This window comes from Heteronotia binoei, chromosome 6 (genome assembly GCF_032191835.1).
Source record: "Heteronotia binoei isolate CCM8104 ecotype False Entrance Well chromosome 6, APGP_CSIRO_Hbin_v1, whole genome shotgun sequence".
NCBI lineage: Eukaryota > Metazoa > Chordata > Lepidosauria > Squamata > Gekkonidae > Heteronotia > Heteronotia binoei.
In genome coordinates this window covers 146,956,178-146,969,905 of record NC_083228.1, presented here as the reverse complement: position 1 = coordinate 146,969,905, position 13,728 = coordinate 146,956,178, and the positions used below count along the sequence as shown (strand labels likewise).

Here is a 13,728-nt window from a genome sequence, read left to right as displayed (position 1 = left end):
TTCAGTTGGCTCTGGGGGTTCCTGGACCTTTCTGATAAAACCCCAGGCTTCTGCCTTGTTCCCTGCGGGGGGGGGGGGGGGAGTTTCCTTTATTGCAGCAAGGGGCACTGCTGGATGAGTCTCCACATCTCCTGGGATAGCCAGCCAGCCAGCAAGACCCTAGCATCTGGTTTGACCTGTAAGTCTGCCTAATTGCACTAGAAGAGAGCTAGTTTGTACTGTCTGCTTTGTTATTTTTAAGTCACTTCTTATTCTTTTCAGTTGCCAAGCACCATCTTCAATTAAATCTTTCTGTGTTGTTGGAACCTTGCGTGGCTTCAGGCTGGATGAGCCGGGAGTGTGTGGGGGGGGAGGGGGTGTAATTGGCATTGCAAGCTTAGCTGTGGCTCTTGAGGGGATGAGGTATTCTTAAATACTAGACACTCTGGAGAAAGGGGGGAGGTGGTTAAGATCAGGGAAGCTGGAGGTGGCTGAAGAGCCGTCAGTCCTTTCCACCTGCAGTCACAGAGATGTCTTTGGACCTTACCTGCCTTCCCAGGCGTTAAAGGGATCTCTCTCTTTATTCCAGCAGAGGATGATCAGAGAAACGAGGAGGGTGAGGAACTTGTCCAGCAGTTGCCAGATGGAGTTCAAGATTTGAAAGAAAACAATAGAAACCGAGGCAGACCTAAGAGAAAGGAAGGCAGCCATATGGATGAGAACAGAAAAGGAAAAAGGTTTAATGTACATTTTCCAAAGAAAAGAATAATTAAAGCATGTACATCCAGACAGTGTAGCAAGTACTTCAAAAAGAGATTACAGCTCTTTGTGCGTCAAAAAGTACACAGAGGCAAGGAACCTTTTGAATGTTCAGAGTGTGGGAAGAGATTCAATCACAATAGCACTCTTCAATGTCATCAAAGAACCCACACAGGGGAGAAACTTTTTGCATGTTCAGAGTGTGGGAAGAGATTCAGTAATAGTGGCAATCTAAAACGGCATCAGAGAACCCACACAGGGGAGAAACCTTTTGCTTGCTCAGAGTGCGGAAAGAGATTCAATCACAATAGTACTCTTCAATGTCATCAAAGAACCCACACAGGGGAGAAACCTTTTGAATGCTCTGAGTGTGAAAAGAGATTCAGTCACAGTGGCACTCTTCAGCAACATCAAAGGACCCACACAGGGGAGAAACCTTTTGCATGCTCAGAGTGTGGAAAGAGATTTAGTCGAAGTCGTGATCTTCAGCGGCATCAGAGAACCCACACAGGGGAGAAAGTTTTTCAATGCTCAGAGTGTGGAAAGAGATTCAGTCAGAGCAGCACTCTAAAACTGCATCAGAGAACCCACACAGGGGAGAAACCTTTTAAATGCTCAGAGTGTGGAAAGAGATTCAGTCTAAGTGCATCTCTTCAACTGCATCAGAGATCCCACACAGGGCAAAAACCTTTTGCATGCTCAGAGTGTGGAAAGAAATTCAGTCAGAGTTTCTCTCTTCATCGGCATCAGAGAATCCACACAGGGGAGAAACCTTTTGAATGCTCAGAGTGTGGAAAGAGATTCAGTCAGAGTAGCCATCTTCAGCAGCACCAGAGAACCCACACAGGGGAGAAACCTTTTGTATGCTCAGAGTGTGGAAAGAGATTCGGTCGAAGTGCATCTCTTCAACTGCATCAGAGATCCCACACAGGGCAGAAACCTTTTGCATGCTCAGAGTGTGGAAAGAAATTCAATCTAAGTGTGTCTCTTCATCAGCATCAGAGAATCCACACAGGGGAGACACCTTTTGAATGCTCAGAGTGTGGAAAGAGATTTAGTCAAAGTGTGTCTCTTCATCTGCATCAGAGAACCCACACAGCAGAGAAACCTTTTGCATGCTCAGAGTGTGGAAAGAGATTCAGTCGAAGTGCATCTCTTCAACTGCATCAGAGAACCCACACAGGGGAGAAACCTTTTGAATGCTCAGAGTGTGGAAAGAGATTCAGTCACAGTGGTGATCTTCGAAAGCATCAGAGAACCCACACAGGGGAGAAACCTTTTGCATGCTCAGAGTGTGGAAAGAGATTCAGTCACAGTAGCCCTTTTCGAAAGCATCAGAGAACCCACACAGGGCAGAAACCTTTTGAATGCTCAGAGTGTGGACAGAGATTCAGTCAGAGCAGCACTCTAAAACTGCATAAAAGTACCCACACAGGGGAGAAACCTTTTGTATGCTCAGAGTGTGGAAAGAGATTCGGTCGAAGTGCATCTCTTCAACTGCATCAGAGATCCCACACAGGGCGGAAACCTTTTGCATGCTCAGAGTGTGGAAAGAAATTCAGTGTAAGCGTGTCTCTTCATCGGCATCAGAGAATCCACACAGGGGAGAAGCCTTTTGAATGCTCAGAGTGTGGAAAGAGATTCAGTCTGAGTAGCAATCTTCAGCAGCACCAGAGAACCCACACAGGGGAGAAACCTTTTGCATGCTCAGAGTGTGGAAAGAGGTTCAGTCGCAGTGGCACTCTTCACCAGCACTGGAGAACCCACACAGGGGAGAAACCTTTTGAATGCTCAGAGTGTGGAAAGAGATTCAGTCAAAGTGGTGCTCTTCGAAAGCATCAGAGAACCCACACAGGGGGGAAACTTCTTTGAATTCTCAGAATGTGGAAAGAGATTCAGTTGGCATAAATATCTTCAACAAATCAGACCCCCAGAGAGCTCTTATCAGGCCCCCAAGCAACTGACTATCATCTGCATTTTTCTTCCTCTTTCTTGCTTCCTTCTGTATCACAGCTTGCTTTGCAAGGCTTGCTCAATTGCACAGGAACTACAGAGCAAAACCTCTTTTCTCCATTGGCTGAGGCTCCTCCCTTGGGGAGAAAGAGGGGAGAGCTAGGGCTGCCTTTGCCAGACTGGCTCAATCACACAGCAGAGCTACAGAGCCAAGTCTCTCTTCCTTCTATTGACTGGGGTCCTCCCCCTCCTGGTCCCCTGGGGAAGAAAGGAAAGAGCCAGAGCTTGCTTTGCCCAGTTCTCTGGATCCCATGGGAGAAATACAAGGAAAGCACCTTTAAGACCAATAAGTGCTAATGTTTTCAGCATATTTTATGGGGGGTGTGGTATTGCGAGCCAAGGAGATGGATGCTTGAAAACGAAGCTCCGAGTCTACCCCCTATAAACCTACTTGCCAAAGTGCCTGGCTTTATTTTTTCTTTCTTTAATTAGTATGGGATCAGCTGGCGGACAAAAATCCAGATCAAAAAGAAATGCAAAAGGGTCCATCAAGGATTATTTCCCAAAAGGGCCCAGGTCTATGGCCTTGAGAGCATCATCTATTTCTGCAGGCAAAGTGGCTTCGGGAGGCTGGAAAAACACACCAGACAACCTAGCATCTTTCAGATCCGAGGTAATGGAAGCTTTTAAGAATTTAGAACAGAATATGACTGATAAAATCTCTGCTATGATGCAGTCACTCTGCCCAAATTGTGGAACTTAAAACGTCCTTGGAAAAAGTGACAGAGACAGCCGATTCTGTTTTTAACATGGCTAGTATGTCTCAAGATGACGCACAGTACTTTTATAAACGGGACGAATGGGCTACAGATAAAATTATCGCGCTTGATAACCAATTAAAAATGGGGAATGTTGAAATTCATAGTCTCCTTGAGAATTCAGCATCTCCTACTGATTTAAAGTCTCTTATTTCTATGTGGTTAGCAAAAACAATGGATTTTTCCGAGTCTGAACTCAGCGCCCTGGAAGCCGCTTAAGGAATCGGTCCCATGCGTAGGCAGAAAGCAATGGTGTCCAGAGACATTCTAGTTCGCTTTTCGTCGGGCTCCATTAAGGCTAAACTTTTGTATAAAGCCCGTGCTGTAAACCCATTTAAGTTAGGAGATCACACTGTGCAAGTCCTACAAGATTTGTCACCGGAAACTTTGCAAAGGCAGAAGCCGTTGAAACCAATTATCAAAATTCTAAACAAGGAAAACATTAGATATCGCTGGTTTGCTTCATATAAATAGCAAGTCTCAACTCAAGAGCATTTGTTTTTGGCTAGAGATCTTGACTGCAGAATAAGCATTGCTACAAGATTTGAATCTCCCCATTCCTACCGGTCTTTTGGATGCAGCTTTTGAAGATCATCCATTCAGACACTAGATGGAGTCGTGTGCCTGTGAACCGCGCTAATCACCCTGGAGCTCCTAAATGTTAAGACGCTGGAACTGTATCTATGCTGAAAATAGTTTGTTTACTTTCCTAACGAAGGCGGAAACGTGGTTTTACAAGACTTGCTTAAGTTTAATTTTGATTTTTATGAAAGACTCGCCTGGACTTTCGTTTTGTTCTTCTTTTGCATGTATACCTATACTTCTAAATTTTATAGCCTTTATTACTATTACTACTATAATTTCTTTATACAGTTTTCCAGTGGACACTTGTGGTTGTAAATTCACCCTAAGCAATGCCAATGGACATTATCAACTTGGTGTTGTCTGTCCTGTGTTTGTTTTGAGGTATGTCTGTGGAAGTATGTTGTGTCTACAAAATTATATGCATTGCGTTATGGGGAACAGTTCAACTTATAGTAACTCTGAAATTCCTTTTTCTTTGTTTAATCTGCTGGATGAAATTTTTTGTGAAAGAATGTGACTGCAATGTTTGAAAGGTGATGGTTTTGAGTGTGTTTTTTATAAATACGATGTTTGCTATTGCTTGGATTTGAGTGGTTGTAGTTTTGAATGGGAGATATGTATTGTGCGGTCTGGTAGACTTACAATGTTGCATAATCTTGTTGTGTTTTAATGAAATTTTAGACCTTTGATCCAAATATTAATTACTGATGTTTGGATGTGTACGTGTGGGAATGATTGTGTTCTGTTTTATAATGAATTCTTGGAGTTTCATCTTTATTAATAACATGTTTAGCTATATATATATGAGATTGTTTGGATGCAAGTATGAAATTGGAGAGTGTATGGGTATGTATATGATTGCTGTTGTTTTAATGTAATAGATGTCTGTTTGTTGGTTTTCCCTCTTTCCTTTATCTTTCTATTCTTTATCAATTTTGGGCAGTTTTTGGAATGATGATGATGATGATATTGGATTTATATCCCGCCCTCCACTCCGAAGAGTCTCAGAGTGGCACACAATCTCTTTTCCCTTCCTTCCCCACAACAGACACCCTGTGAGGTGGGTGGGGCTGGAGATGGTTCTCACAGCAGCTGCCCTTTCAAGGACAACTCCTGCAAGAGCTCTGGCTGACCCAAGGCCATGCTAGCAGGTGCAAGCGGAGGAGTGGGGAATCAAACCCGGTTCTCCCAGATAAGAGTCCACACACTTAACCAAACTGGGATAAGGTCTGGGCCTCCTAATAGCTGGCTAATTTTGGTAATGAGAGCAGGAAAAGGCGGAGTTCTACATATGGTGGCAGTATGCATATACCTATAATCAGTAATTACACCTCAGCGAGAAAAGGGGGTGTATTCTAATAAAATGGGCTTTTGAATTCTCTCATTCACTGTTCTAATATTGTATTATTCATGTTCCTCTAGAAGGTTATAATGAAAAGTTTTAAATGTTTGGCATTGTTTTATTTCACTTGCAAAGTTCTAGAATGCTGAGTTGATATTGCTTGTTACAATCATATTAGGGGGTTGGGGGGCGGAGTTTTTTTTTTGTTCTATATATTGCTCCAATTTGTTGCTATTTTCACCCAAGTGGAGTCTCTGGTAGTGAGGCTTCCAATCTACACTTTTAGAGAAGTTTTTGTTAACGGGGTTCTTAGTGGTCATCCCTATACTCTGGCATCGGTGTACGCACCAAATGAAGGGCAGATTGTGTTCATTGAAGATGCGTTCGCGAAACGCCAAAATTTTCATGCAGGCCATATCATTTTGAGTGGGGATCTTAATTACGTAGTCAATCCCTCTCTTGACAGATCCCAAGCAAGCCTTTCACTTCCTTCTACTAACCCTAGATCTCAATTGCGAGGTTTGAAACTTCAGAAGGATTTAGCTAAAGTCTTCCATTCTTATAACCTGTCTGCCATTTGGAGATATAGGCACCCGACTGAAAGGGACTACACCTTTTTTTCTTCTCTTCATCAAACCTACTCTCAAATAGATTTTCTCTATTTCTAATCTCTTTTTTAAGGTGAAAATTGGTCCAATGATATGGTCGGATCATTCATGGACGGAAGGCTATATGACAGAGAATGCTGACAGCTCGTTTTGATTTAATTGGAGACTTGATAGAAAACTCCTTTCTATGAAGTCGGTTACGGACTCCATTGAAAAGACATAAAAGAGTTTTTTCAGTTTAATTTGGAATGTGGGATTCCCCAGCATGTAGTTTGGGATTCCTTCAAGGCGGTCATTCGGGATGGATTTTTAGCTATAGCTTCTTATATATATATAAAAAAGGAACAAATTAGATCTGACTTAGCTACCAATATTACCAAGCTAAAAGAAAAATTTAAAAAATTCGGAAGTAAAAAAGTTTACTCGAAGCTTCTTATAGAAAGGAAAAAATTAGAATCCATTGAAGTCTCCAATATACAAAAGAAATGGCATTTGTTAAACAAAAGTATTGTTTTGAACCCCTCTGTCCCTCAAACTCCTTTCGTGGAAGGTTAAGAAGAGAATGTCTTCAATGGCTATATCTTCTATTCGATCTAAATCTGGCTCGTTGAAATACTCAACCAAGTAGGAGTATTTAAAAGATATTACTCAACCTTATATTCATCTCGGCATCTATCGCCAGATCTTATAACATCATTTTTAGAATTCCACTCAAAGCTTAAACCAATTTCTTCTGCAATTAAAACTTTTTTGGATCAACCTTTTACTACACTTGAAATACAGGAGACTATTAAGTATTTGAAATCCAATAAGGCACCTGGCTGGGATGGCTTTATTCCAGAATTTTATAATTTTTTTACCGTTTTGTTAGCTACCATCTTGGCTGACTCATGTAACCAGTTTGTGAATTCTGGTAATTTTCCAGACACATGGTCGCAGGCAAAAATTATTGTCCTTCCAAAGAGAGGTAAAGATTTGTTAGAGCCTAGTCTTATAGATCTATTTTGCTCCTTAACTGCGATTATAAGATCTTCACGGCAGCCCTGGTCTCTAGATTGAACACCTTCATAGGGAATTACATTCATCCTGACCACTCTGGATTTATTCCGAATTGTGAACTGATGGACAATAGTAGAAAGGTCCTTAATAGTATTCAATACTGCAGGAAATTTAATATCAAGTCTTCTTTTATTTTGTCTATAGATTTCGAGAAAGCCTTCGATTCAGTTGAAGTTCCTTATCTTATTACTTTATTGGAAAAAATGTATTTTGACCCAAACTTTATTAAGGTTATCCGTGCTCTTTATAAATCACCTTCTGCTATTATTAATGTGAATAATTTGATTCAGATGAACTTCAGCTTTCCAGAGGCACAAGGCAAGGGTGCCCCCTATCTCCTTTGCTTTTCGCGATTGCAATTGAACCCCTAGCTAATGCTATCCGTAATACTCCCACTATAGTAGGCATTCCCACTGAAAAGCAATCCATTAAACCAGGGGTGGCCAATGGTAGCTCTCCAGATGTTTTTTGCCTGCAACTCCCATCAGCCCCAGCCATTGGCCATGCTGGCTGGAACTGATGGGAGTTGTAGAGAAAAAACATCTGGAGAGCTACCATTGGCCACCCCTGCATTAAACTATCTCTGTTTGATGATGACCTAACGCTTTTTATTACTAAACCTGATTCTTCCTTGCCTGCTATATTTAGTTTGTTATCTATATTTTCCTCCATTTCTGGTCTTCGAGCTAATCCATCCAAAACTATTCTCTATCCTGTCAAAATCTCAGATGCTCTTCAAGATTCTACTTATTCTAAGTATCACTTTAAAAAATTAGATAGGTTTTGGACATATTTGGGGGTTAATATTTCCCTTAATTTGGGAGATTTTTAAGGTTAACCATCATCTGTTGAATAAGGATATTCTTAATTTGCAAAAGAATAAGAATTCTTCCTTCATCCCCTGGAATGAGAAAATTCAAATTATTAAAACTTTGATTTTCCCTTAGTTTCTGTTTTTATTTAGAGCTATTCCTACCCTTATTCCTGAGTGCCTTTTTATAGGTTGGAGACGCTCATTTCTTTGTTATATCTGGAACAATGGGCTATCTAGAATTGGTTATTCAACTCTTATTCACTCTAAATCTTCAGGAGGCCGCCATTTTGGGTGAGCTTGTCAGATATTATGTCTCAGCTCTGAATTTAGATTGGAAAATTGTGGAAGACTTTTATCTTGGTAATAAATCATTTCACTCTCTACTATGGGAATCACCAAAGTGCAGACCACCAGATGTTTCGTCCAATCTTTTTCTCAAAGCTGTCTTTCAGCTATGGAATAAACTTCGTCCAGTGGTCCCAGGAGTGAGCCAATCCTCACTCTTGGGAATCATAGCTCCTCCCTTTGATAGCAGGGCTTAACAAACTTGACCCGGAGGGGAGGTGCTTGATCCTCAGAAACTCAGTTTCTTTAGCCCTGCCATCGAAGCAGGACGTGCTATAGAGCCCCTTTGTGGCTCCTGGCCCGGTACATTATAGAAAGAAATAAAGAAGAAGAAGAACAAGAGGAACATACCTATTGAAAATTTCCTGGACGGCAGAAGGGAAGGCAAGAGCTCCCTCTTGTGGCCGTTCTGGGAGGCACTCTTCCTCCCGCGTTTTTTCCAGCGACGCCAGAGGAGCCTCGGAGTCAGGCACGAGCGCGCGAAGCCCTCCCTCTGCTCTTTCCAGCCTGGTGGACGTGCCGAAGGCTGTTGATCGTTCCTTCTCCCAGTCGCCCTGCAAAGGCACTCTGGCAAACCCAGGGGCCTTGGGGACAAAGGAATTAAGGGAGAGGAGGAGAGAGGGAGCGAGCAGCTGGGAGAGGACTCGTGTTAGCACGCAGCCCTCCTGGAACGACGCAGGCAGAAGCTTTTGGAAACCCAGCAGCGGTAAGGCTTGCATTGGGAAAGCTCTGCAGAGTGGTGGGGGATTTGAGGAGGTCAGTTGACCTAGCCCTTATGATCCCATCCCCAGGAAGCCTTCAGAAGAGGAAAGTTTTATGTTGGGAGCTACTGGCAGCCAGTTATGGTTTTCAGCGCTTCCCCCCCCCCTTCCCCCCTCCCATTCATTCCCTATCCCTTAGCCTCTCTGGCATAGAGAGGTCTGGTTATCTATTTGGCCATTGGGAAAAGGGGAAGGAAACAAAACAAGGGAATGTTTGGTTTTTTGTTGAGAGGATCCCAGTGTTGAGCTGGTGGGGGAAAGGAGTGTATGGGGGGGCTGATTTTGGCGGGAATGGAAGCCATTTTGGTTGTGCCTTCTTTTGTTGTTGCAGGGCCATACATTCTAAGATGGCCGCTTCCACCAGATTCCCCAAGGGAGCTGTAATGGAGGAGGGCACTTGTGATCTGGAGCTGGCTGATTCACCAGCACAGGAAGAAAGGGCAGAAGTTCATCATGATGATATTTCTGCAGATGAGGCAAAGTCTAATCTTCTATCCTGGATACAAGAAATAGTTAGAAAGGAGGTCCAGGCAGCCTCTGTGACTACTCCAACCCCCCCACTCAAAAGAACATCCAAGACTAAACACTTAGAGGCTGATAAGGAAGAGGAAAATTTTTCCCCTAGACCTCTTAAGCGCAGCAGGACAGAGATACGCTCCTGTCCCTCTGATCAAGAGGAAGAGGATTCTGACTTATCGGATGCCTCTTCATCTCCAGATACTGGGGAACTCTCTGAGGAAGAGGAGGGGGTAGCCTCTACTCATTCCAAGCTTTTTCCTGCAGACGTGTATACACGCTTACTCCCAAAGGTGATTAGAACGCTGCAGATTCAGTACACCCCCAAATGCAAAGATGAGGAGGATACAGAGTTTCCTTTGGGTATGGAAGACATCATTCCAAAATCAGGGGCCAAACCCCTACAGGTGCCATTGCCGTCAGGTTTCTTTTCTATTATCAGGTCAGAGTGGGAGCACCCGGCCAAGCCGAAAACAGTTTCTTCTAATTTTTCCAAGTTCTTTTCATTCATCCCAGAGGCGGCTAAGAGGCTGAAGTTACCGGTGGTGGATGACCCGGTCAATAGTTTGGCTTCTAATTCCATACTCCCGATGGATGCAGATGGGATGCCAAGGGACCCTACGGATAAACGCATTGAGCAGGCTCTGCGGAGGGATTTTGAAGCCTCGGCCAGCTCTTTGAAGGTGTCAGCCACCACGTCTCTCTTCTGTAGAGCTTCATATATTTGGCTATCTGACCTGGCTAAGAGGGATGACCTGCCTAAGGACGTCAAGGACTCTCTTAAAAAGATAACATTAGCCACGGCTTTTGCATCAGACTCTACTCTGGAAGCGGTTCAGCTGTCAGCTAGAGCTATGGCCTGTAGCGTTACGGCCAGAAGAAATACCTGGCTACGAAATTGGGATGCGGATCCTTCGGCTAGAGCTAAGGTTGCTGCAGTTCCGTTTAAAGGGTCCTCACTCTTTGGAGAAGGTTTGGATAGATACCTTATTGAGGACAGAAATAAGAAAAAAGTTCTGCCATCCAAACGACGAGATAACAGGACGAGACAAAGGTTTCAGTCCTTTCGTGGCAATAGGAGAGAGTCCAGGCAAGCATCCTTCAAGCCATACAGAACAAAGTGGCAGTCGAAGCCTAGAGAAGGTAGACCTTCCTTCACGGGGAAACAGAACCAGCCCGCTAAAGGCCAAAAGAAGCCCACCTCAGCGTGACTGGGACGAGTCCACGGACACAAGTCAGATAGGGGGACGACTTCAGAGATTCTCCCATGTGTGGCATCAAACAGTTTCAGACAGATGGGTGTTGGACACAGTGACCAACGGCTACTCTCTGGAGTTTTACTCCCCCCCCCCCCGACACCGTTTTTTGGAAGTACAAAGATCACAGTCTCCCGAGAAGCATCGAACACTACTGCTAGCCATCGACCATCTAGTTTCGATAGAAGCCATCGAACCGGTACCTCCGTCAGAGAAATTTCAAGGCACATACTCAGTTTTTTTCGTGGTACCCAAAAAGAATGGGGATGTTCGGGCGATACTGGATCTGAAGTGGGTGAACAGGTCGGTTGTCACAAAAAAGTTCCGGATGGAGACACTGAGGTCCATACTTCTTGCCATCCAGCGGGGGGACTTCATGGCCTCCATAGATCTGTCGGAAGCCTATCTTCATATCCCAATCGCCAGGGGTCATCGGAAGTTTCTTCGTTTCTCTTACGACGGGCGCTATTTCCAATACAGAGCCTTGCCTTTTGGGCTCAAGTCGTCTCCCAGGGTGTTCACAAAAGTTCTGGTCACTCTGGTGGCAGCCCTCAGATTACAGGGGGTGTCGATTTTTCCTTACCTGGACGACGTTCTGGTCAAGGCCCCGTCGGCGGAGCAGACGAAGAAACATCTCGACCTGACCATGAGGCTGCTCAGGGCGCATGGGTTCGTCATAAACATTCAGAAGAGTTTCTTGCTTCCTTCCCAGTCTCTGACGCACCTAGGTGTTCAGATCGATTCCAACAAGAACAAGGTCTTTCTGACCCCGGAGAGACAGACAAAGATTTTACAGCTGATGGCAGAAGTCAAGCAAAGGAAGCGAGTCAAACTGATGCTACTGGCAAAATTACTGGGAATGCTGGTCTCGTGCCAGGACATCGTTCAGTGGGCGCGTTTTCACACGAGGCCACTTCAGAAATTTCTTTTACCTTTTCAGAAGCAAATAGGTGCCAGAAGCTCGATCTCTCTGACACTGCCAGCTGACCTATCGAGAGCCCTCGAGTGGTGGCAGACTCCCAGCCTTTTTTCCTTGGGGCAGGAGATGCGGGAACCCAAGAGAGTGGTGGTGACCACAGACGCCAGTCTTTTTGGTTGGGGAGCTCACATGTCCGGAGCAGTAGCGCAGGGTCAGTGGAGCGACCAGGAAGCCAGGGAAAGCATAAACCTTCTGGAGTTGAGAGCCATACGTCTGGCCATGCTTCACATGAGACAATGGGTGGTCGGGACTCATGTCCTGATACAAACAGACAATATGACGGCAAAAGCCTATGTAAATCGCCAAGGCGGCACCAGACACAGAAAGCTACAAGACGAAGCGGAGGCCCTTTTCAGGTGGGCGGAAGGTCATCTTCTGTCCATCAAAGCCACACACGTGGCAGGAAAAGACAATGTGGTGGCAGATTGGCTGAGCCGACAGGCGCTGAACCAGTCGGAATGGTCACTTCACCACGAGACATTTCGCGAGATTTGTCAAAGATTCGGGACACCGAGTGTGGACCTGTTTGCGTTGGACGACAATCATCAGGTGCCACAGTATTTCTCAAGGACAAGAAGCAGAGGAGCAGTTGCCATCGACGCTCTAAATTCAGACTGGCCGAGGACTCTATTGTATGCCTTTCCTCCGTTCCAAGTCCTCCAAAGGTTTTTGCAGAGGGTCCAGGAACAGAAAGCGGAGGTGATTGTGGTGGCCCCCTTTTGGCCTCGGAGAGCCTGGTTCCCGGAACTGCAAAGACTGTCAATAGTAGAGCCATGGCAGATTCCTACAAGGTGGAATCTACTCTCTCAGGGCTGCCTGCAGCATCCGCGACCAGAAATGTTTCAGCTCACTGTTTGGAGATTGAGCGGCAGCAGTTAGTTAGGCTAGGTTATTCCACTCCAGTAATAGACACCATGTTGTCCTCTAGAAAGGCTTCAACTAACAGAAGCTATAATGTCACTTGGCAGATTTTTCATGCCTGGTGTGTGGTTAAAGGGGAAGATCCTCTACAGGCCTCGGTCTCCGTGGTGTTGTCTTTCCTACAGGAGGGACTAGAGAAAGGCCTTAGTACCAGTACACTACGCAGACAGGTGGCGGCCATAGCAGCAGTGAGGGGATCTAAGAAGGGCAATGCTATTTCAACACATCCACACATCCGGAGGTTTCTGAAGGGGGTGGCCTTGCTTAATCCACCGCAGGTCCATAGATTCCCATCGTGGAATTTGAACACGGTGTTGAAGGCTCTCTGTGGCAAGCCCTTTGAGCCTATGGCATCATGCAGCCTGAAGCTGCTCACCTTTAAGGTGGTATTCTTAGTGGGTATCACTTCGGCGCGTAGAGTGTCAGAGCTTCAGGCTCTGTCCATACATAAGGATTTGTGTGTATTCCACCAGGATAAAGTTGTGCTCCGCACTGATCCGGCCTTTGTGCCAAAGGTGAATTCCCGTTTCCATAGGGCAGAGGACATTGTGCTTCCCTCTTTCTGCCCTAATCCGGTTCATGAGAAGGAGAAGGCATGGCACTGTCTGGATGTTCGCAGAGCCCTTAGCTTCTATCTGGACAGAACCAAGGACTTTCGCCGGTCTGATTCCTTGTTTGTTTCTTTCAGGGCTGCAGACACTGGGCGCAAGGTATCGGCCTCCACCATTAGCAGGTGGATCAGGGGGTGCATTAGTGAGGCCTATAAGGCAACAGGACTGGAGCCCCCGGTAGGGGTGACGGCTCATTCACTTAGAGGGGCTGCTACTTCAGCGGCCTATAGGGCTTTTCCATCCCTGGAAGTGGTGTGTAAGGCGGCTACTTGGAAGTCGGTTCACTCCTTCACTAGGCACTACAGGATTGATAAGGTGGCTTCGGCTGAGGCTGCATTTGGAAGGAAAGTCCTCCAACACGTGGTCTCTGGGCAAAGCTGAGAGGCCCGCCCTGGGACACGGCTTTTTTACGTCCCAAGAGT

At 45.2% G+C, this 13,728-nt stretch overlaps 1 protein-coding gene across 1 annotated transcript in view; it reads left to right on the top strand.

Moving 5' to 3' along the window:
* The first annotated feature begins 690 nt into the window (after positions 1 to 690).
* LOC132574413 (zinc finger protein 208-like) overlaps positions 691 to 13,728 on the top strand; it is a 39,364-nt gene continuing 26,326 nt past the window's right edge. Inside the window, exon 1 of the mRNA XM_060242773.1 lies at positions 691 to 2,462. Coding sequence (XP_060098756.1) covers positions 691 to 2,462 — 1,772 coding nt within the window. The remainder of the gene's footprint in view (positions 2,463 to 13,728) is intronic.